This window comes from Zonotrichia albicollis, chromosome 14 (genome assembly GCF_047830755.1).
Source record: "Zonotrichia albicollis isolate bZonAlb1 chromosome 14, bZonAlb1.hap1, whole genome shotgun sequence".
Taxonomy (NCBI): Eukaryota; Metazoa; Chordata; class Aves; order Passeriformes; family Passerellidae; genus Zonotrichia; species Zonotrichia albicollis.
Window position 1 is genome coordinate 13,440,674 of NC_133832.1, and position 22,345 is coordinate 13,463,018.

Sequence of the window (22,345 nt, forward strand, 5' to 3'; positions counted from 1 at the left end):
TGTCTCCTCAGAGTGGTGGCCCTTGGAGAGGGCAGCTGTGCAGGTCCTGTGTCAGCTGTGAGCAGAGTGAGTGAGAGGCTGTGGTGCCATTCACAGCATCATTCCACCACTGCTGCCAGAAGCTGGGCCCTAGCAGGGCTTCCTACTGCTGCTGCCTAAAACTCTGATAAGGAAGCCTCTTGACTACTTAAACCCAAAAATAAGTCTTTGGAGAGGAAGGGGAGAAGATCAGCTTCTCCTCCCTAGCTCTGAGAACGAGAATCAATCAGCTTGATGGTTTCACAGCTCCCATGTGTCCACTCTTCCCTCTCCCTGCTATAGCTGGGCAACAGGAGCTCTTTCTTTTAAAATGTATTGTGTCCCTTATTCTTTGGGAAAACAGGAAGGCATTGTCTTCTATGGAGCCAGGACTGACAGCACTGTGAGGAGGATAGCTTTTGCCTCACTATGAGCATCATAAAGGCAAGTAAAACATATTATTTGAATCATAAAACAACCAAGGCCAGGATATATGAGGACAGCTTGCAGGCAGAAGCTCAGGGAGCAGATTCCATGCTTGAGACAAGCAAAAGGTACCCAGAGTAAGGTGCCTTTGGTGACACTATCCCAGTGGGGAATGGGGGATGAACCACAGACAGAGCCAGCTGAAGGGACAGCTAAGTCCCACACTGCACCTGCTTCAGTTCCCAGCACAGATCCCCAAGGATGCTGTTTAGCCCTCTTTCCCCTAAATCTCAGTAGTGTCCACTACACAGAATGCTCTTGTGCAGGGCAGTAACCAGCACGGCACTGCCAGGCAAGGCTGTGATGTTGGGAATACAAAGAAAAGTTACTGGATCTGTCCTGTAACCAGCCAGTCCTCTGGCATTTAGAGCACATTGCAGACCTTATGAGCTAAATGCTTAAATTCTCCCTCAAACATTGCATCTTGTGACTTCCAAAGCTGCCAGCGTTCGGAAAAACACTTCAAAAGCCAGAGCTGCCTCCCCCCGAGATTATTCACTGTCTCCAAAACACATCCAGGCTTCGGGAGGCAAAGCTCAGACGTTAATGGATGGTATGTGGGGCACAGGATTGGCATGTCTGAACGCACACTGAACATTTCTGGCTGGGATGGGCAGTCTCCCCAGGCACTAACACCACAGAGAAGAGCAGAAGGCTTTCATGCAGATTAAGATGGTTACGTGCAAAGCCAGAAGGTGAAAGGTCCAAGTACCAGGTCAAAGGTTGCCTCGAGCGGTCGCTTCAGTGATCTGACAGCTGGCTGAGTCTTAATTAGCAGGCAGCGAGCACATGATGGACATGGGCCGGGGAGGGGGATCAAGCACAGTAACAAAAACAGCAAGCAGAGGTGTGTCAAGAGAGAGCAACAATTTGGGAAGGCGAAGAGAAAAAAAAATTAAAAAGTGAATGCGTTATACAATCTATTAAAAAGACGAGGCATGCACAACATGGGGTGGCTGGGTAATTACCTGGCCTAGTGGCAAGTCAGTTATTTTGCCTCGGTAAGGTTTAAAAGTAAAGAAATGTCATCACAGGACACGTGCTTTGGAGCTTTGTCACATCAGCTGGCACGGCAGGGCAGGAGCACTCAGGGATCAGCACCTGCACAGGGACTGGGCTCCAGCCCTCATGCTGCAGCCACACACCATGCAGAGGCCAGCAGAGCACTCGTGGAGGGGGAAGGACCACTGGAAAAGGAGGGAGCTTCAAGCACATGCTTTAGAGCTGCCCTGAACTGGGGACAGAGCCTTATCCAGTTCATCCAGTGCTGCACTGACTTCAGCCAAGCAGGAGTGAGTAAAGCTGCTACTTGTGCACATCAAGTAACTGCAGGATTGGGTCCCTCAGAAATGCTGAATTTAGATTTGAAGTCATTCTAAATCTGTTTTACAACACAGACCCATAGCCTAGCATCTGTTTTTCCCTCCAAGAAAATGGAGCACCTTTCTTCCCTTTAATAAAGTCTTACACCTCAACAGGTACAGTAAATGCATCAAACCTTGAAAAGTCAATGAATAATGTAGGCTGTTTTGGTAGCAGGGGTGATGCAACAAGCCATCAATAAATATTTTAAAGGTTCTCGTTAACAGCATACAAATAGGGTTAATTACATTTTTAAGAGAAGCCAGCTGGATGAATAAAACATGCATTGGCTTTGGTTAAGTAGCAGTGTCCTAGATAATTAGTGAAAAAGTAAAGATTCAATTGTGAAGAACACAAGAGTTTCGTTTCAGAAGGTTATTTTTCAACAGAGCTGGACTCTTATTTCAACAATAATAAAAACAGTAAGGAAACTAATAAATAAACTCTGCAGGACAAATAAATACTGCAGTACAAATTAATTGCTCAAATTGCATTCCAGGTAATATTGATGCTACAAGGAGGGCACTTGTTTAATTTCTAGAACTGCCTTGGCTCTGCAATTAATTTCATTATGAATTAAAAGCAACCTCCTCTACTACCTTAAAAAAATGAAAAGGTATTTAGAAACATTTTAGTGGCCTTAATTCTAAATCAAAGAGGAAGCAAGGGCCTTTTTAATATTAACTAGAAAAATTTTTAAAAATCATAGAAGAGATGGAAGGGACCTCTAGAGATCAGCTAGACCAACATTCTGCTCAAAGCAGGGTCAACTACAGCAGCTTGCTTGTGACTCCATTCAGGTTCAGATACAGGTTCTCAGTATCTACTAGGACGGAGAATCCTTTTGTAGCGCTAGATCTTTCTTTGGTAAATAAGTTTTTCCTTATGTTTAAATGGAATGTCCAGAATTTCAATTTGTACCCATTGCTTCTTATCTTTTCATTGGGCACCACAGGGAAGAGCTTCCCTTCACCTTCTTTACCTCCCACATCAGGAATTTATGCATAAGGATAAGATCCCTTGGGCAGCTTCTTCCCTCCCCAGCTCTCTTATCTCTGGAATTAACAGGTCCCATTAAACCCAACTCAACAGAGTGGCAAACATTTATATGAGCTAGGAGCCACCTGGTGAGACTTCCTTGACTCATGTTCAGAAATGTAGATATAAGTAGCCACAATTCAACTTAAAATGCAAGTGGGACCATCTCTCCAAAGTCCAAAGCATTAAACAGGTCAGGAAGTCACCCTTGTTTTGTGTCTTATAATTTTACTAAGTCTTGGCAAAAGTAGTGGCCAAGCTCAGACAACTGACACCATCTGCTTTTTGCAGAGAACAGGCCAGGTTCTCCCTGAAAAGGATATATTGTGTATTGAGGAAGCTGAACTGACCCCTATGACTCAGCCAGGGAAGGTGTTGGGTGCTGCTGCACTTGCATTCATGTCACATCACAATGTCATGTCAGCAAATCACAGGGCTGGGCACCACGTCCCTACCTGGTGAGATGCACTGTGCCACTGAGGGCTTCATGCTGTGGTGAGCACAGAGACAGGATGAAGAGATGGAATGCATTTTGCACATGCTCTCAGCTCTCTAGTCAGCCATTTACAAAGCTCTCTGCTTTTCCACAAATGACACATATGACACGTGGAATCTCTTAGCAATGGAAATGCAGCTTGAGAGGAGCTCTACTTACCATTGCAGCTGCAGCTGTCTGGTTCACCTGGTGTTGAGCTGCCTTGATTTTGGCTTGCAGGTGTGCAGGAGGATGAAAGTACTTGCATTTCTCCCTAGAGCATCGACCTTTGATGTAATCCATGCAAACTGTAACAGTATTTTCATTTGTGTCTATCATTGCAATATCTATAGGGTGAGCATAGCGGCAATCATTCTCACCACGTGTGCAATTTCCACGCTGAAACTCTCGACAAACCTTAAAAGAAAGTCACATTGTTGAGCAGAACATGAAGTTACTTTTCATTCAGTATTTTCAACACAGAATATCAGTTCAGTTGGCCACATTAAGCCATGTGTACCTTCTAAATCCATGCTCATCTGGGGTAGCACATATATCAACACACACAGGGGCAAGTGGCTCTACTCACAACTGCTCCAGGCGGTGAAAAGACCCATAACATAAATAAGGCCAATTACCAAATGCAAGTGAAGTACAGAATTTGTGCAGAATGGAAAGTGACCACAGAAAATCAATGGCATTTGGACAAAACTTTTGCAGGTCAGGATTCCTCCCCTGCCTCTAAAGCTTAAATGTTAATAACTCTGCCATTTGTGTCTCACCTGGATTATGTATTTGTTATGGAGCACACTCTTAGGCAAGACATTTAATTTTAAATGTTACATGCTACTGCTATTTGCAACAAGCATTTTTCCTAAACATGAGGTGCCTCTTTCACATAAATAGCCTCCCTGCCGTTCACAATAAATCCCTGACCCTGGCATTACGTGACAGCACATTTGGTTACACAGCAATGTGTTCGAAGGTGCTGCCAAAATTACTAGTTGTACTAGGATCTCACAGATCCTCCTAAGTTATGACCACTGAAGCATCAGAAACAGACAAAAAGGTTTCACAAAAAATCTGCAAGGTTTCTTGTCAGAGAGAAGTTGTTGAATAATACAGCAAGGGGCGTAGCTCACGTACCAATGTGCAATCAGACTGAGTGTGGGGAAAGGCGAGACGTCAGCAAGGCAAGATAAAGTACATAACACAAAACAATGTGTTTTGAAATTACACCCTTCTCTGCTATCTTCCTGTGTTATAATTTACACCTGCAGGGGCCTCTGAATTCAGGTCCTCAGCCCTTATCTCCTGCAGAGTCTCTGCTTAGGCTTTGAAAGACATTTACAACTGCTCCACTGTTAAGTCCCAGCATGTCCAGCCAACTGGGGAGGGAGAGATGTGTTTCCAACACCACACACTCTCCACTCCCACCAGTGTAATGCTTAAAGTTTTCTGTAAAAGCTCAATAAGCCCATCTCTAGAAAAGGGAAACATCTATCATCTCCAAAACATCTCCCACCCAACAGAATTTAAGAGCAGACCATCTACTTGGCTTTTTGGGGTTTTTTTAAAGCATGGCAGATCACATAAAAAAACCAATCCTAACCCTGCTCTAAAACCCACTGATACCAGAGGAGTGAGTTTTCCCAGATTTCCATTTGGGATGGATTTGGGAAAAGGCCCCGCAAAAGCGTCTGCTTGAGCAGAGAGCAGCAGCCCTGTGCTAGCAAAGCTGCAAGTTCAGCTCTGTACTGTGCTGCATCAGGTCATTTTAGCAGAGAGCAACAGCTGGGAGCACATGTCCTGTTCATGCCTGTCAGCAGTATTGTATCAGATGTCCAAATACCTCCAGTTTATCCGTACGCATCAGTTTCTGCCCAGCAGAGCCTCCCGGTACTGTAACAGTAGGATTTCCAGAAACCAGGACAGGAGTATTTGGTAAAAGCTCTGCAGGAACTAAGCCCATCCCAGGAGAAACATGACTCAGGTAGGGACTAAAAGCCATTGTGGGGCTTGTTGCAAGCGATGGAGTCACAGGAAACGTTGTCTGTGTACAGAAAGAAGAAAAACAAAGTATTAGTTAAAAAGCTCCGTCTTGGATTTCCCATCAAAGCCTTGCATCACACTTCAATCCTTTTAGACAATTTGATTAGTCACACCAAAATGCTGTGCTCTCCAATCTATTCATTTATTGCCATTTATTTGCCATCCATTCGCTTCTCCTGACTCACAGATTTGTGACTCATCCTGAATACAAGGCATCTTTATTTGTCAGATCAAAGCATATTGATGATCTTTATAGTTTAATGACACAATTAAGGATTTCATGCCAGCAATTAGGGCAGGCCCAAATTAAACAGACTTCTCATTCCCAAATACACATCTCAGCTTCCTTATGCCTACACTGCAATGCTGTAGACACTCCAAGGTACACTGCAGCTTCAGGACCTGGAAGCAGGTAACCCCATTAGCAGGTAACTCCATTAGCTGCACTGCTGCACCACCATCAGCCTGCCCTGAGCTCCATGTTAGCACAGCCAGTGGGTCTCAGGTTAGACCAAAGGCACCATTCAGTCAGGTGAGGTATCTCTGCTGCAGTACACTCAGTTTGTCAGGCATCCTGCACATTTAGGGTTGGTTTCAGAGTGCCAACAGAGTTCAGGCAAAAGCCATTTTGGAGAAGGATCTAAGTCTGTGCTCCATGTGAATGGCACCAAGAGGACACCAAACTCATTAATGCCACAACATGATTATGTCACAACAGATGAGATGGCTCAGGTGGACTAGAGTGACAAGATCCCACCTGTGCTAAAAGGAGCCACGTTCTCTTTGGGACAGAACAACAGGCCACAAAGATCTCAACCACTTCAGTACCCTCCATTGTGTTAGGCAGGTCCTCTAAGTGCAGCAGAGCTTCAGTGCTGAGGGCCAGAAGCTCTTCCCTGACCTGAGCTGATCCAGCAGTGCTCATGTGGAAAAGGAGCTGCTGTGCTGGCAGGCAGGTGAGCACAAGGCTCTTAAGCAGATGCTCAGTTTAAAGTCTGGGACTAGCCCCTGTAGCCAGGGAGGTTTTAAGGCACCACATCCAGAGTATTCTTGGGAATAAAACCAATTCCAGCTTGATCAAAATCTCCACCTGACCTCACTGAAGATGACAACATGCATGGCAGCACTCCTGCTCCTGTGGCAGGGGCTCGAGCACCCCCCAGGGAATGCAGCCTGAAAACTGGGCCATTTTTCTTTTCCCTCCTGTCACCTGCTCCACTGTGAACTCTGGGTTCCAGTTAAAGCTGTTCATATTGGCAGGTGTCTATGACACCATCCTTGGAAGCTACAACTTCAAATTGGCAATACACAATTGCCTGGGGCAGTTTTTTGGCCACACACATCATTCCCTCCTTTCTTTTGGTTTGGTACTTTTAGTCCTGTGAACTTCTAAAAGAAGTCATATGGACAGTGTGTTCCTCAACAGCATCTTCACCCTGGTACTTCCATACTTTACTTGTTGCAATGTGGAAGAATTTTACCCATGGTAACATCAGCCAACTGTCCTAGCCCAGCTTTAGCTCAACAATGCCCCTCCCTAAGGTCAGTGACAGCCAGCAGCTCCCCAGCCCATGGGAAAGGGAATCATTGACAGAATATATCCCATTTTCTCCTCCTCAGTGAGGAGACACAGCTTCCTCATCAATGGTGCTGGATACTTTAAGTGCAGCAGAACCAAGTAATTCTTTTTCTGGAAGGGATTTCCAATTTTCCTTCCTGTGAGCCTTAGTCAAGCACTGCTTCAGCTGTTGGAAGACTTCAGCCACTAAAGCCAGAGATCCCCCAATCCACAGCCCTTTATTAAATAATTTTCTTCTCTCTTTCAATTCTCTGGTGGCTCCCAGATATTTTACATCTTTTGCTGCTAAAAAGGTTCTTTAGGATTTTCAAATCTGTGACTCCCTGAACACTTTAGTGAGGAAGCAGCATCCATTAGACTGTTTTCTTTTGTGCAAGTACCAGTAATTACAGTGGTATCTGCTGAACTTCCATCACCATTTGCACCATAAATTCTGTTTTCAGGAGCTTCTCCTGCCTGGCCAGTCTGCACAGGTTATAGTGGGGCCCGACATGTTGTCAGCATTTGTTTTATGTACCCATAGTAACCCAAACCTTGCAGTACATGTGGCTTGCACAAATGTGTGGGCAAACCTACCCTATGTTTTTCAGCACTTAATACAGCAGAAGTATCCTGACTGAGCAGGTGTGGCACAAACACTGCTCCAAAATGCCAGGACATCCTTTAAAGCAAGCTTCTCCTGCTTGGCTGGGTTCAAACACAGCTAAGTGTGGACCTTGCTGGTTTCTGAGACAAAGGGAAGATGTTCCTCCCATTGCTGAAGGAAGGATTTGTGCAGACTGGGAATGCTGGGGGCTTGCAACACCTCACACTGAGTGAATTCACCTGAAACATTCACTAAGAGATGGCCTACCAGCCTCTTCACCAAAGCTGCTACAAAGTGGAAGCAGGACCTGCTCCCTGAAACACAATCCTGAACTCCCTCAAAAGCAGTCCCTCTTCTCACTGGGAGCAATCAGCAAGGGCTAATGGATCCAAACCCAAGCTGAAGTGAGTGGAGGAAAGATGTGCATGAGGAACAACTGATTTGCAGGGATAACATCAGTGATCTCTTGATCACTGAGTTGCAACATCCACTTGCGGTCCTGGAGACCCACAGAGGGATGCTCGTAGGAGCAGGAGGAGTTTTTATTGCTGCTGCTGTTTGTTCACCCCTTTCTGTGCCCTGATATCTGCTGCTGCCTCCCCAAGGTTTCCCAAGGCTCCTTCTGCCTGCCTGCAGTGAGTGCCTGCTCCCCTGATGGGAAGCGCCAGTTGTGCTCCACACCCTGCCCGCAGGCTGGGGCTGCACTCGCAGCCAAGCGGGTGCACAGCCAGGGAACAAGCAGACCTCACTCAACAGATTCAACCTACAAGAGCTGGGGTTTTCAGTCTGGAGTGTGTGAAGCACTCTGAGAACTGTGCCTTTGTGAGCTGGCACCAGGGAGCTCTGTATTTATTGTGGCTGATGAGGGGAAAAGATGGGCTGTGCTCACTGCCAGACCCGGCTGCCTGTCTTGGATTGGGAAATCCAGTCTGGCTCATGCATCAGCACCAGTAATAGGGATGCTGCCAGCCAATGCTTCCCTCTACGTCTGTGCAGGTCCCCCATGTCCTCAGGGAATGTGAGCAAATTTCCTCCTTGCAGCCAGAACCCAAATGTAATTTTCACTCCAAACAGCACTGCCCTCCTCAACGTGCCTCCTGTCCACCTCCTGTGACAGCTTTTGGCTGGGATACAGTTAATTTTCTCCACAGTAACTGGTACAGGGCTGTGCTTTGGATTTGTACTGGAAACAGTGTAGATAATTCAGGGATGCTTTTGCTGTTTCTGAGCAGTGCTTACACAGGGCCAAAGGTTTTTCTGCCTCTCGTCCCACCCAACCAGTGAGGCGACCATGGGGGGCAGCACAAGGAGTCAGGAGGGGACAGAGGACAGCTGACCCCAATTGAACCAAGGGATATCCCAGACCAAATGGCATATGGTCCTGATATAAAACTGGGAGGAAAAGGAAGGGAAGGACAGGAGACCTGACAGAGCAATGTTATGGCTGTACACTAAAAACCATACTATCAATTTAATTGCTGGTGTGCTCTAGGGCAAAACAGAGGGATAGAAAGTATCAGAATTTACTCCTGCTGCCCTCCTTCAAGCTCTTGCTAATTCAGGAAATACAGAGACAGGTTTGCTAATTCCTTGCAAATTAGCTTTTATAAATCATAGAATAGAGAGACTACCAGTAACTCCTCTGCAGAGGGAAACAGGTTACAGTGCAGCAGCAAAGGGTTCAGGCTGGTAGCAGCTCACAAGACTGGTTTACTGAGTATTAAAATGCTTGTAAGAATAGTAATAATTTTAAAAAGCTGAAATGGCTGTTGTGAGAACACATCTCAGGGGGAGGGCTGCCAAGGACTGGACAGCTCTGAGCTCCTCACAGACCTCAAGGATGGAAGCTGCTGGGTTGAAGGTGTGAGCAGAGAGAAGGAACCATCCCAGGGAGGGGCATTTGTCACCACTGGTGACAGCAGAACCTGGAACAGCTGATTTTGTTAACAATCTAGGAGTTGCATTCGATTTGGCTAGCAGAAATTGTGCTAAAGCTAGAGAAGAAACACAGAGTGGGTGTGAAGAGGAAGGCAGAAGAGCGGTTGGTGTTTTGTCAAACACAAGCACTGTCTCAGCCAGAAAGTGTTGATTCTGAGTTACCTCAGACCCTAAAAAAGGGAAAGCCTGAAAATGAGAGGCCCACTGTAAATACAGAGGTGTTGATAGCCTGAAGGAGGGGAGACAGGTCACTGCTAAGCAGCTATATATGGAAAGCACACAAAAAACAATGGCAGCTTACAGTCTGGTGTTAGAAACTGAAGATAAAGATCTCGTACTGGCATGACTGAAAACCTTGATATTAAAAACATACTTGATGCTGTCAGAAAACCCAAAAATCTGCCTTCCCCCCATTGTAACTACATGGGGCTGGCTGGCTGCAAAACCACCCTCCAACACGAAGGCTGAGCATGCTGGAGTGAATCTAATGGGCCAAAGCATCCAGCTACCTACCACCACAGATGCTCATTTCCCCAACCAGACTGCAAAGACACACTCCTAGCTCAAAGAATATCTCATTTGTGGGCTGTTGTAGTGTAAAAGACAGGTGTTAACACCCCACAGCACTGTCTCTTGGCAGATACCAGCTCCTGGGTGGGCCAGGATACCTGCATTTATTCATACCTAGCATGTCTTTGACTAGAGTTGAGATATAAATCAGGTTTTTGCTGCATGGAAAAAATGCCTGTGCAAAGCACCTGTTGAAATCAGCTCCAGCATTTGCTCCAAGCATCACTGGCCAAGCAAGTTGCTCACCCTCTGCTTTAACCCCTCCATCAGCATCAAGGAGTGGCAGCAGGATCCTGCTGCCCCAGGAGGGGACCAAGGGCTGGGTTAAGATCTGGGCTGCCTTCAGGGGCATGGGTGACTCAGAACTATCAAGATAGTCCGTCTACAAAGATCTTGGCATGAAGAAAAGACAAAGAGCTGGAAAACAGAGAGGAAACAGCTTCCCTAGGCAGCAGCAGAGGCAGCTGCAGGGCAGGAGTGGTGGCAGGTGTGTCACCACTGCCATGCTCCATCAACAGTTTGTTGAGGCAAACCAGTGCCCTGCTCCACCATGTCACCAGGAGCCTGGGCTGAAGCACCTCCATGGTCAGCTCCAAAAGTCTGCCCCACACTGCTGCAAAGGGATAAAGCAGGATGGAGAGGATGGGCACTAGGCCCAAGGTGCAGCACTTTTTGGTCTTGCACTGGCACACACAGGACACAAAGTGACCATATCTGAGAAACCAGACATAAACAACATTGACCAAAGCAGCTCTTCCTATCAATGCCAGAGCCCAGCTCACAGACAGACACCATTTCAGGAAGCCTGGTGAAAAACTGCTCTCTCAAGTGCTGGTTTGGTTTAGATTTGGTGGGGGTTTTTTGGTGGTATTTTCTTTTTTTTAACTCAGTAGCTTTTCTGGTGAAATTGCACTTTAAAATGTCTAAGCATTCAGCTGCTGTTTGGAGCTATTAAGTGTGCTGTTTCAAATCTCATCTCTGGCAAGCATCCCAATTAAGCAGGCATCCTGTTGATCAGCTTTCTGATCACATGGGATTTGTTCTGCTGCTGCATCACATACAATACCTTCTGCTTTGGCGAATTTCATGTGTACCCAGAAGGAGGCCCCACCCTTCTCATTTAGAGAGAAAAGAATTCTCAAAGCCAGCTTCCACTGACAGCATCTTCGGGAAATCAAAGGCAGTTGAAAGAGCAATCTCTTGTCTGTCCTGAAATTGGTGTGGAGCAAGTTGGGCAGCAGCAATCAGACCAAGAGCTTGTTTAGTCTGAGTAAAGCGTGGGAAAGCATGAAGGGAGCAGTCAGTGCAGAACAAATTTTTATTTTTCTTCTTTGCCCATGTTTCCCTCATGGCACAATTTAGAAACCAGGGGCCTTTCTCATCAGATAAGGTTACTTCTGAAATGAGAGCACCAACTAGACAAACCAACATATTCAGTCTCAGAGGCAATTTAAAAGGCAGGCGCAAAATTCAGAAGCATACTGGACCTGCAAGATTGCAAAGTGGGAAGATGGGAACTTTCCAAAAAGGAAATCCCAAAGATGCTTTGAATAGCCAGCCAGAGAACATCCACTGTGAATTCCTCATAGAAGGGGAAGGGTTTGCTTTTGGTACAGGGTTTGGAAACCAATGTCACTATTTTGAGGGAATTCAGGATTCCTTCTGATTTGGACATACTTTCAAGCTCCACAAAAAAGAGGTGCAAGACTACAGCAGATAAGAGTCTAAGGTACAGCACAAGTAAAGATCCTCTCTGTGGTTAATTTTCTCTTCTGTATCAACTTTCCATCTTCAAAATGGGAAGAATAAACAGCATTTTCTTAGCTTATAGGGCAGGATAAAGCTACTAGCAGACACACAAGATGATCAGAGCGATGGTAAGCATGGAAAACCCCCCCAAAACACAGGAGGAATACGTCAGACTGAGGAAATAGCCCAGCTGGGTGGCAGGCCACCATCATGAAGGGACACTGACCAGCTTTCCCTGCTGAAACAGGGAAACCTCTATCACAAGTTCTTACACCAAACATCACAACAGCCTCTAATGAGGAGGAATCCTTCACTGTTCTCTGGTGACAATAAACCAGAAACACCTGAGCTTTTCAGCTGTGGTGACAGATGCTGTGTCCCACATGGGCAGAGAGGCCAGGCACTGTAGGTGGGACACCAGGAGGCCAAGTTCAGGCTGGTTCACAGACTTGACCCCTTCAGGCTAGAAGAGCTTGTCCAAAGGATCTGGCCAGTCCTTCCAAGTGGCATAGCACAGGGAGCCTCACCCAGCTACAGCACACTAAGTGTACACTGCCCCAGGAAAGACACTCAGTCCCAGCTTCAAACTGAGAACTCCTAATTAACTCTCAGTGCAGCTTATTCACATCAGCATTGAAGAGCTACTTCAAGACCTCTGACAGCTCTTAAAATAGACATTATGACAGACTACAACTCAGCTGACAAGTGTCATCCCCTCCCAGATACACCAACCAGCAGACACAAGCCATTCTCTCCCTGGCGTAACAGGGCTCTCCAGCCTGAAACCTGTTTTAACTGACAGGCAAAAGCAGGGACAGGCAGTGAAGGCTTCTCTGAACTACCTGCTCTGCAAACATCCATCTCCCACAGGCTCCCCTTCCTACCTGAAAAGAAGCAAACCCTTCCTGCTCTACCTCTAAATCAGCATTACTGTGAGAAACGAGTGACAGGGCTGTGACATTAGTACAGCTCTCTGCTGGGACAACTGCAGTGAAATGGTCCCACTCCCAGACATTAAAAAGGGTTAAAGGCTAGGTAGGATTCATCTTCCCTAGTTTTAGTCCAACAGTGCCACACAGCTAGTCCAAGGGAATCAGCATCATCTCAATGCAAAATAACAATCCAAAACAGGATCCACTGGAATTGAGCCACTTGGAATTGACCCTTCAAGTGGAAGGGTCTTACCACCAGGTGCTTTTTTGACCAGCTGATTGATGTACATCCCCACTCTAGGATGTACATCAATCAGCTGGTCAAAGAAGCACCTTGGTGGTAAGACCCTTCCACTTGAAGCCCTGAATCTCACAGCTCCTCAGTTATCAGAGGAAAAGAGAGACACAGCTTTCAAGGAGATGCAAAAGTAGCATCAGACACCCCTCTGGAAGATTCTGCCCAGTTCTGTGCAGCACAATGGCCTGAGCTCAGGCACAGGGCTGGGACCTCTGTGAACAGACAGGGAGGGACAGGGAGCAGTGTGAGCCTGATGGGCCAGGGCTGTAACTCCCAATTGGCTGCAGGGACAGGGAGCAGGGCTGTAACTCCCAATTGGCTGCAGGGACAGGGAGCAGGGCTGTAACTCCCAATTGGCTGTAGGGACAGGGAGCAGGGCTGTAACTCCCAATTGGCTGCAGGGACAGGGAGCAGGGCTGTAACTCCCAATTGGCTGTAGGGACAGGGAGCAGGGCTGTAACTCCCAATTGGCTGTAGGGACAGGGAGCAGGGCTGTAACTCCCAATTGGCTGCAGGGACAGGGAGCAGGGCTGTAACTCCCAATTGGCTGTAGGGACAGGGAGCAGGGCTGTAACTCCCAATTGGCTGTAGGTACAGGGAGCAGGGCTGTAACTCCCAATTGGCTGCAGGGACAGGGAGCAGGGCTGTAACTCCCAATTGGCTGTAGGGACAGGGAGCAGGGCTGTAACTCCCAATTGGCTGCAGGGACAGGGAGCAGGGCTGTAACTCACAATTGGCTGCAGGGACAGGGAGCAGGGCTGTAACTCCCAATTGGCTGTAGGGACAGGGTGCAGGGCTGTAACTCACAATTGGCTGTAGCTGTGCACCAGGGAGCATGAACTGCATCTGCTGAGCAAACATGGCTGCGGCCGTCTTCTGCTGGATCAGGTTGTTGCGTCCATTTATTTCAAGTTGTGTTTTTAAATGTGGGGGAGGGTGGAGATATTTGCAGTTCTCTCGGGTACACCGGCCCTAAAAAACATAATGGAACAGCATTTCAGTGAATGTAACACCCAGGGCAGCCAGAGAAATTTAATTAAGGATTGTTTGGGTTACTGGAACAACACAATCATCGAGGCGGAGGCGGCTTGGTAGCTACTGTGCCTCTTTTGTGATTTTTCTATAGTAGGTGAAGAGAAGAGCAACATGACTTCTCCTGCAGTAACACTAACTGAGTACTATCAAGCTAAAGCAAAAAGCCAGGCTTCCTGATGTTAAAATGATTGTTGTAAGAAAAAATCCCAAACAATCTAACACAAACACCAAGACTTTCAGAAACTAGTGGCAACAGTTCCAGAAACAACAACAAAAATTCCCTGGTTCCTTGTGTGGGTTGCTTTTCCCCTCCTTCCCAACACCAGACCACTTAATTGGCCCTGACAACCAGACAGAAGAAACAAAACTGTCTCTACCACTTCCCCAGCTGCACTGGATAAAACTTTAAGAGGACAGCTCTGTAAGGCAGCACCTCTGATCCACAACTGGCAGATACCCCAAAATGCTGAATGATTTTCCCCCTTCACACTTTCATTTGTCAAAAGTGATGTGGGTTGCATCACTGACTCCTTCCCTCCTGCAATAAACATGTGGCTCCTAAAAGTCAAGAGATCACTGATGTTATGCCTGCAAATCAACTGAGAGCATCACTTCAAAAACATGTATAAACTGTCTAATAGTGTTTGCAGGTAGACATAAGAAGATAAATATCACTAAATAAGAAAGTTAGTAACAAATGTTGTCATTAAGACAAAACAGTTCTTGAAAAATAAGGTTTTCTCTCTCCCCTCCTTTCTTTTTGAATTTCTTCCTCAAGAAACAAGAGGCATACAGAAAACATGAAATACTTAATCTAACTTTATGCAAAAATTGTGACTTTTTTGAGGAACAAATTCTTTTGAGCTATTCAAAGCCTATTAAAATAAGGCCAGACCTGGAGGCCACAGAGCTGTTCCATGACAGATAATTAATAACAGCTCCCATAGCCAGCAAAGGCACAGGACCATCCATTACCCAGCCTATCCCAGGCACAGTCATCAAGGGCTGGACACAGAGTTCTCAGTCTCAGTGTAATTAAATTTGCTTCCCAAAAGGGGCACATCAGATGACCCCATGTACCTGCCCCTGTCAGCAGGATCACGTGCAGCAGAGCTGTAACCCCATAACCAGGTCCACAAGGATATCACTGTCACACACCACTCATCCAAGGCTCAGGTGGGAACCTCCTGGGATCAGCCCCTGATGCATCCAGGATTCTCCCCTGGGGGTTCTTTACGGCTTTTGAAAACATTCAGGTGAAATCACCAGACACTCCAAGTACCACTGCAAAAAGCCAACACCACAATCCACTGCAGGGGCTGAGTTTGAATCCCCAGCCAGGCTCCCCAGCATGCCAGGTTGCTGTAGAGAAGCCTGAGATTTCCAAGCTTTACTCAGCCTCCCTTCCTAGTGGGATAACAGTTTCACTGGAGAGAGGGCTGCAGAGTTTGACTGCAGCTTAAAAGGGGCTGTTTGACATGTGCCATGGGAACGGGCTCCTCTCTTATCTGCTCCAGAGAGATCAGAGTTAAACAAAAGGCAAATAATTAAATGCAAGAAGTGACGGGCTAAAGCCAGTGGGACAGGAAAAAGAACTACTTCCAAACTTTAGCAGCCTGGCTTCCTGGAATGAAACTCTGCCCTGCTCCTAAAAGAGCCCAGTGGCTCCCACAACCCAGCTCAAAAGGAAAGAGGCTTTTTAATGCTATTGTTTTGGCTTCTCAGCAATCCAACTGCCCCAGATCCCCAACAGTGAGTTAATTGCTCACAGGCCCTGAGGACATGAAGCTTCATCACCAGACACTTTCTCACATCTGTGTGAAGCAGGGTAAAATGGCTCCACTGCAGCTGGCTGGTGCTCAGACACCCAGTGCCACTACAAAGGAAATAACTGCACTAATCTGCAAGGAGAACACCGGGCAGGTTTGGGTCATCCTTCTCATGCTGCACAGGACCAGCCCTCTCTACAGCCTTTGTCATCACCTGGGACCCAGCAGGAGCCCAGGCTTCAGCCTCAGAGCATTTCTGAGTGTCCCACCTGCACAGCTCCTGCAGGGCTGCTGCTGGCCAGGAGCAGAACCACGGAGCCACAGGCTGCCCATGGCCGGGCAGCAGCTCCAGCCTCAGAAACTCCTCCTGACTGTAACTTGGCACAAGTGCTTTGGGTTGGGGAAACACTGACTTCTACCAAATTTGGAATAAATCTGTGTAGATGTTTCTACACTGCAGGAATGGAGAAGATGAAAAAAAAGAACTACTATTTTGTGTAAACAATACCTACACAGTTGACGTCAACTTGAGAAGGACTCTGCTATTTCAACTGAAATTATGAATATCATTGATACCAGCAACCCCAGCTTGGTGTGAAGCTTTGTTCTATTTTTTTCCCTCAAAGCAGTTTGCTTAATTCCAACAGGGGGTTCTACAAACAGAATATTTTTACAACCAATAAAAAAACCACCATACAGCACGAGGCGTTGGTCTTGCAGACAGTCTGTAAGCTGAAACCAGTGCCCACACAGTGCTACTGGTTTCAAGGCCATGCATTTGTAAAAAACAGAGCTGTGCAGGTGCTGCTGCAGAGCAAAGGCTGTGAAATGCTGTCAGTCAGGCCTTTGAGGGCTCAGACTAAATAAATCACTGCTACACTCAGATTCAAACCCATGCCTTTGGTCTAACTCCTCCTCACCAACATTTTGATCCTGAGCACCACCAACCACTCTGTTTCACTGGAAGCCACACTGAGTTGAGCTCCCCTCTACAGCACCACAGTAAGTTCTTCATCTCTCAGACAATGAATTTTAGGAAGTGGCGGTGTGACAGAGTGACACAAAATGTTCCCAGTTTAGACATCTTGCTATGTAACAACTTCCAAGATGCCTGCTCTGTAGTGATGGGCACCACCAATACCCCCTGAACTCCAACACTGGTAGGGGTGAGCCCTTCTTCTACCCTTCCATCACAACCAGTGCTTGGTACTTCCCAGAAACACACACAGTCTTCAAGACCAATTTCAGCTCTACAAAAGCTGCCAGAAGAACAGAGGAGATGCCATTTTTAACTCCTCAGTACCAGCTGCAACACAGCAGGGAAAGCAACAGGGAACTGGTAGCAAATCTGCTGTGTGGATACTGGGCTGGGGATAAATAAGGACAACTCCATTTTATACCTGAGTGGCCTAGGAATACAACATGAGAAAATACAACAAGGAGTTAGGCCTCCAATTTTAGAGCATATTTATGCTACAAGGCATAGCTTTCCTGCAGGGACTAGCTGTAGCTCTAGCAGATCAAAAGCTCAGCACAGGGCACACAACAGTTCCAGAGCTGTGCACAGAAGACCAAGTGAGGAATTCTCCAAGCTGAGTGTTGCACCAAAAAGCACCATTACAGCACCTGGAGTGGCCACTGCACATGTTGGCAGGGGGCTGGTGCTCAAAAACTGATCTGTGCTGGCAAGCAGCACACTGAGCCTGCTGGCACCAGTGCACCATCCTCCTGTAACTGGAAATTTGAAATTTGCTGCTGTCAATTTAGGCTCAGTACTGAGTCCAGGACAGGCACATTCCCACCCTGTCCTGGGTGGCACCCAGGGCTGCAGCCAGGGAATCACCACCCAGTAACAGACTGCTGCTGGCCTTGGCAACACGCTAAATATAGCTCTGTTTTCTGGCTCCTCACAAAATGGAAGGAGTCTGAAGGACCACGTTCATCTGCTTCTTTGCCAACTACAACCAGGAGGGAAAAGCATATGGACTGCACTTTTCCAAGGCTTGAAAAATGGATATTAAAAATAAATCATTAAAGGATTTTATAAGAGTATCTTCTCCCCATTTCTTCCCACACACTCCCCCACCCTTACAGTAGGCTGCTGGCATGTGATTGACTCTGTGTTGCCAACTTAAGTCATGCTGTGATGGCGTATACTGTAAATGGCTGGCATCTGACACCAGCTAACGTGACAGCAGCTTGCACTGCAACAAAGCCAGCTGTTTGGAGTGCAGCACTGAAGGCAGCACACTGAAACCCAGTAAAAAACCGCCATTATACCTGGTTGTGTGGGGTTTGCACCTTGTCATCTGCATCCTAGCTCAGCGGGATGCAAATAAGCGCATTCTGGGTACTGCACCAGGCTGGATGAACCTTCCCTAAGCATGTTGCACAAATTCTCTCCTCCCTGGCTGCTGAAGTGAGTGGAACTGTGCTGCAGAAACAAGGCTCCCAGCACAAGCCCCAAGGCTTGCTCACATGTGCACCAGTAATGCAGTTTGTTACGGTCTCTTTAATCCCGGACACCAGTGAGGGGATCCAGACACACAGTTCTGGTTTTAATGACTGCACACTACATCCCATCAATCATGAACAGTTCTCATGTGAAAATCTTCAAGCTAATGCGGCTTTTCACACACTGGAGGCTGCAGTAGGTTGGTGCCCTGACTGTGCAGTCTTTTCCACAGATACTGATGACATGTGCAATGACTGACAGCAAAAAGAATGAAAAGAGACCAGGCAGGAAAGGATTTCCATGTTTTGCACAAAACCAGGCACCAAAACACAGCTTGTCTACATAACTTCTCTCCGCATGAAGCAGCAGATTTCCACCTCCCCAAGAGGAACTCAGTGGGGAGGCACATTGAGAGATGTGCTGGCCCTGCTTACTCAGTGCCTGTCGCTCCAGTGCTGAGGCATGAAACGCTCCCTGCTTTCCATCCCACTCACCACATGCACACAAAGGCTCTCCTGGCCATGGATCCTTGCTCCTGCCACAGCCTTGCATGGCTTTCTCATACACAATACAACCTCAACACCAGGGTGTCTGCTCCACATTTGCAGGGCAGGCTGCAAATTCATGCCATGGAGCATGAATTGTCCTGCAACAGTGGGAGGCAAAAAGTGGGGAGCTCAGGGTTGCATCCCCATGTCCAAGCAGCACAACTAAGAACATGTACTGAGCAGTAGTGTTGCTTTAGGTGTACCCCTACTGACACTTGCTCTTTAAGAAAAGAGAGATCCTGGAAGGCAGAGTTGGTACCTGGTGCCCAAGCTCTAAGTCCTCCACCCATCCTATAAGGACTTGCAGTTTTGAAGTTACCATTCCAGGACAGCAAACCACCAGTGCACCACCTCTACTCAACTGCTCACTGCAGTTTGTCCCTAAGCAATCTGCTCCAGGGCTGAGCAAGTGGAATGCTGGCTGCATTGAGTGGCTCATCCTGCCACCTCCAATGCTGCACCATGCTCCTCTTTCCACAGCTGTCCATCTCACTGCTGGATCAAACACCTTCCACTGGCAAACATCAAATAGCATGGAAATAACATGTTTTCAACTGGAAAACAAAGGAGGCTGGAGCTGACAAGTCAGTCTGATCATTAGCAAGTGTTATGTCTCAGACAGGTGTTCATGCAGCCCAGCTGTCACTCGCTGCAGTTCAAAGCCAGCCCTGAACACACCTTTATCTGCAAGTCCTTTCTACAGGCTAATGGAATTTCAGAAATTACAATGCCAACTAACTCACTGAGAATTGCAACCTCACACCCCCCCTTGAACACTGACCCTGGCCCAAATACATCAGGTAACTTCTGCTGAAGAGCAATGCTTTCCTCCTAGCAGTGCTGGAGCAGTTCACTCTCACAGAGCAGTTTAAAGGTGAAATTATGTAGAAAACACTCCTTGAATATGTTCTCATGGAAGGCTGTTAGACCCCCCTACAAACATCCTAAAATCCATGTCTAGAAGGATATAGTGAAGTGACACATGTCCCCATTGCCCACACAGATCACTTATTTGCTTTGTTCCCATTACTTGTGTATTTCCCAGATACAGGACTCCAACACATCAGGCTCCTCACAGCTGATTTCCAACTGCAGTTTTGCTCCACTTGCAACAGAAACTTAAAACTTCTGGTTTAGGCCAGAATAGGAATTATTCCTTTCCTCCTTGAGGAAGGGCCCATACTTAAAGGCTGCTGTAACATCTAACTCTCTTTTTTCTCTCAGTTCCAGACTATGCAAACCATCCTCTTCCAACTCTTCCTGCACAATCTCCAAGCTTTTCCTGAGGCTACACCCCAGTCCCTGCTGCTGTGGGCACCTGCACTGTGCTCCACCTAACCCCTGCCCAGTGCTGTGCAGGTACACAGATTTTTTCACAAGACACTGCTGCTTTTACATCCCTGCATGGCATTTTCTTTCCTACTAACAATGTAACACTGTTTGATTCACTCTCAACAAGCCTTTCCCAGAACTACTCCAGACCCAGCTATGCTGCTCCCTGTATGAGGCAGCTGATTCACTCCAACTCTGTATTTCATACTGCTTTTATTGAACTCACTCACCTTTTTATGGATTACTTTTCCAACCTGTCAAGACTATCTGCAACTCCACACCTGGCTCTCTAAAGAGTGTCTGTAGTTCCTCCCAGCTCAAAGCACTCTACCAATTTAACAAGCACACTCTCTATTCCATCATTCAAGCCATCAGAACAAAACAAAACTGCACAGTCCTGCCAAGCACATCCTTCCAGACTACCACTGAACTCAGCTTTCCAAGCTGTTGTGGATAGTCACATAAAAATTTATCCTATGCTTTCTTCCCTGTCTTGTTTGGAAGTGGATTTGTGCTGCATCAAAGACTCCTAAACCTAACACCAGCACTTCATTCTCCCTCTCTGAAATAACCCATCACAAAGGCTTTCCAGTTCTACTGCTTTTTCTGCTCCTTTTGGGACAGATGTTGGGATTCTAGATAGTCTGTGCTCTGCATCCCTCCTACACCAGCAGCCCCGCTTAGACAGTACTGGGTACAAAGGAGCTGGTGGTCCAAAGTTACTTGTAACAGCAATTAAAAATACAGCACAGCTGGCTGCTGACATTTTTCAAATGCAGGTGTAACACCCATTTACAGAGAGCCCAGAGACTGCTGTTATGGTGAGGATCCTGCTGTGAACAGATCATAGCTGGAAAGAAAAAGCAAAATGTATCTTCTAGTTAGCATTACCAGATGGCAATCAGCCTCCAAGGCAAGGGAAGCAACACAGACTTCCTACCATACAGAACTTTCAATTTCAGTGTGTGTGAATAAAAATGCTAGAGTTAAGGTTAATCTGGTGGTTTCCAGCTATGGTTGATACAGACCCTGTGAAATTCATGTTCTAGCCAAGAAAGAGTACAGTTCATGAATACAGAATTTGCTGGAAATAGAATTCAACAGCCCATAAAAAGCACAAACCACAGTTTTACAATATCTCTAGGGTGAGTTTTGCCTAACTTTGAAATTCCCACCTCTGAGTATAAAGAGCCACCTCTCCGAGCCTGCGCAGGGAAAGAAGAAAAACAGAAGAAAAATGCTAAAACCAGCCCAGGTGTTATTTTGGCCCAACTCAGCTCCCCTGCAGCCACTGGAGAATGGATTGCAGGTTTTGTGCTGTTCTGAACGATGCTCTGAGCTGCAGCAGCAGCATGTCAGCTCTGACCCAGGGCTGCTGAGGTGAACAGGGACATGTCTTTTGTCAGGGTACAGAGGACAAGAGTCAGACCTGCCTTTCCACACAGCTTCAGTGGAAAAACTAGAATAGTTATCACAACCTCCCAGGGCTACCAATGTTCCCAGCACTCTCAAGGCAGCCCCAGAGCTTGTCACTAAAACAGCAACTGAATTTTGTGGCTTCAATGGATGTTAGGTCAAGCCCTTTCTGAGCAAGCCTAGACTTGATCTTGACTGAAATGAATGAACCTTGATGTTTTGCATGATTCCAAATGAAAGCAGGTGACATTTGGCAGCTACAACAAGAGGTTTGGGTCCTTCTGAACTGAGAGCTCAAAGCAAAGCTCAGTGGCACATGCAAGTGCAAGGCAGCTTGAAAACCCTCAGAGCACACCAAGCGGGCATTCAGTGTTCACCCCACTGAAGGGAGGCTGGTGCACTTTGCACAGTCCCAGTGTACCCAGTTTGCCTCTCCCTACAGCCATGGGGCAGAGCCTTGGGAAGCCAATCAATGCTTGAGCTTAAAAAATCTAAAACATTATATTCCTCTGCAACACTTCAGTGAAACACAATCACTTCACAGTCCAGGTAGGCTCTAGCTCTGTGTCCAGGGAGTTAGAAAAATGCACAAGGAATGAAAAGCAAATACAACAATCCTCGGCTCTAAGACACTGATGCTGCTCTTCAGCCTCCCCCTGTGACTGTTCTGCTGGGATATTTTTGCTTTGCGGGGAAGATGGAAAGAA

The 22,345-nt window shown here is 46.8% G+C and overlaps 1 protein-coding gene across 19 annotated transcripts in view; it reads right to left on the minus strand.

Moving 5' to 3' along the window:
* MBNL3 (muscleblind like splicing regulator 3) overlaps window positions 1-22,345 on the minus strand; it is a 93,013-nt gene that overhangs the window by 18,990 nt on the left and 51,678 nt on the right. For all 19 annotated transcript variants that reach the window (XR_012582732.1, XR_012582731.1, XR_012582733.1 and 16 more), the window contains 3 exons: window positions 13,891-14,055; window positions 5,232-5,432; window positions 3,560-3,796 (listed from right to left, as the gene is read on the minus strand). Coding sequence is in view for 16 of the 19 variants with exons in the window: in XM_074551628.1 (XP_074407729.1) it covers window positions 3,560-3,796; window positions 5,232-5,432; window positions 13,891-14,055 (603 nt within the window). In the remaining 3 variants the exon portion in view is untranslated. The remainder of the gene's footprint in view (window positions 1-3,559; window positions 3,797-5,231; window positions 5,433-13,890; window positions 14,056-22,345) is intronic.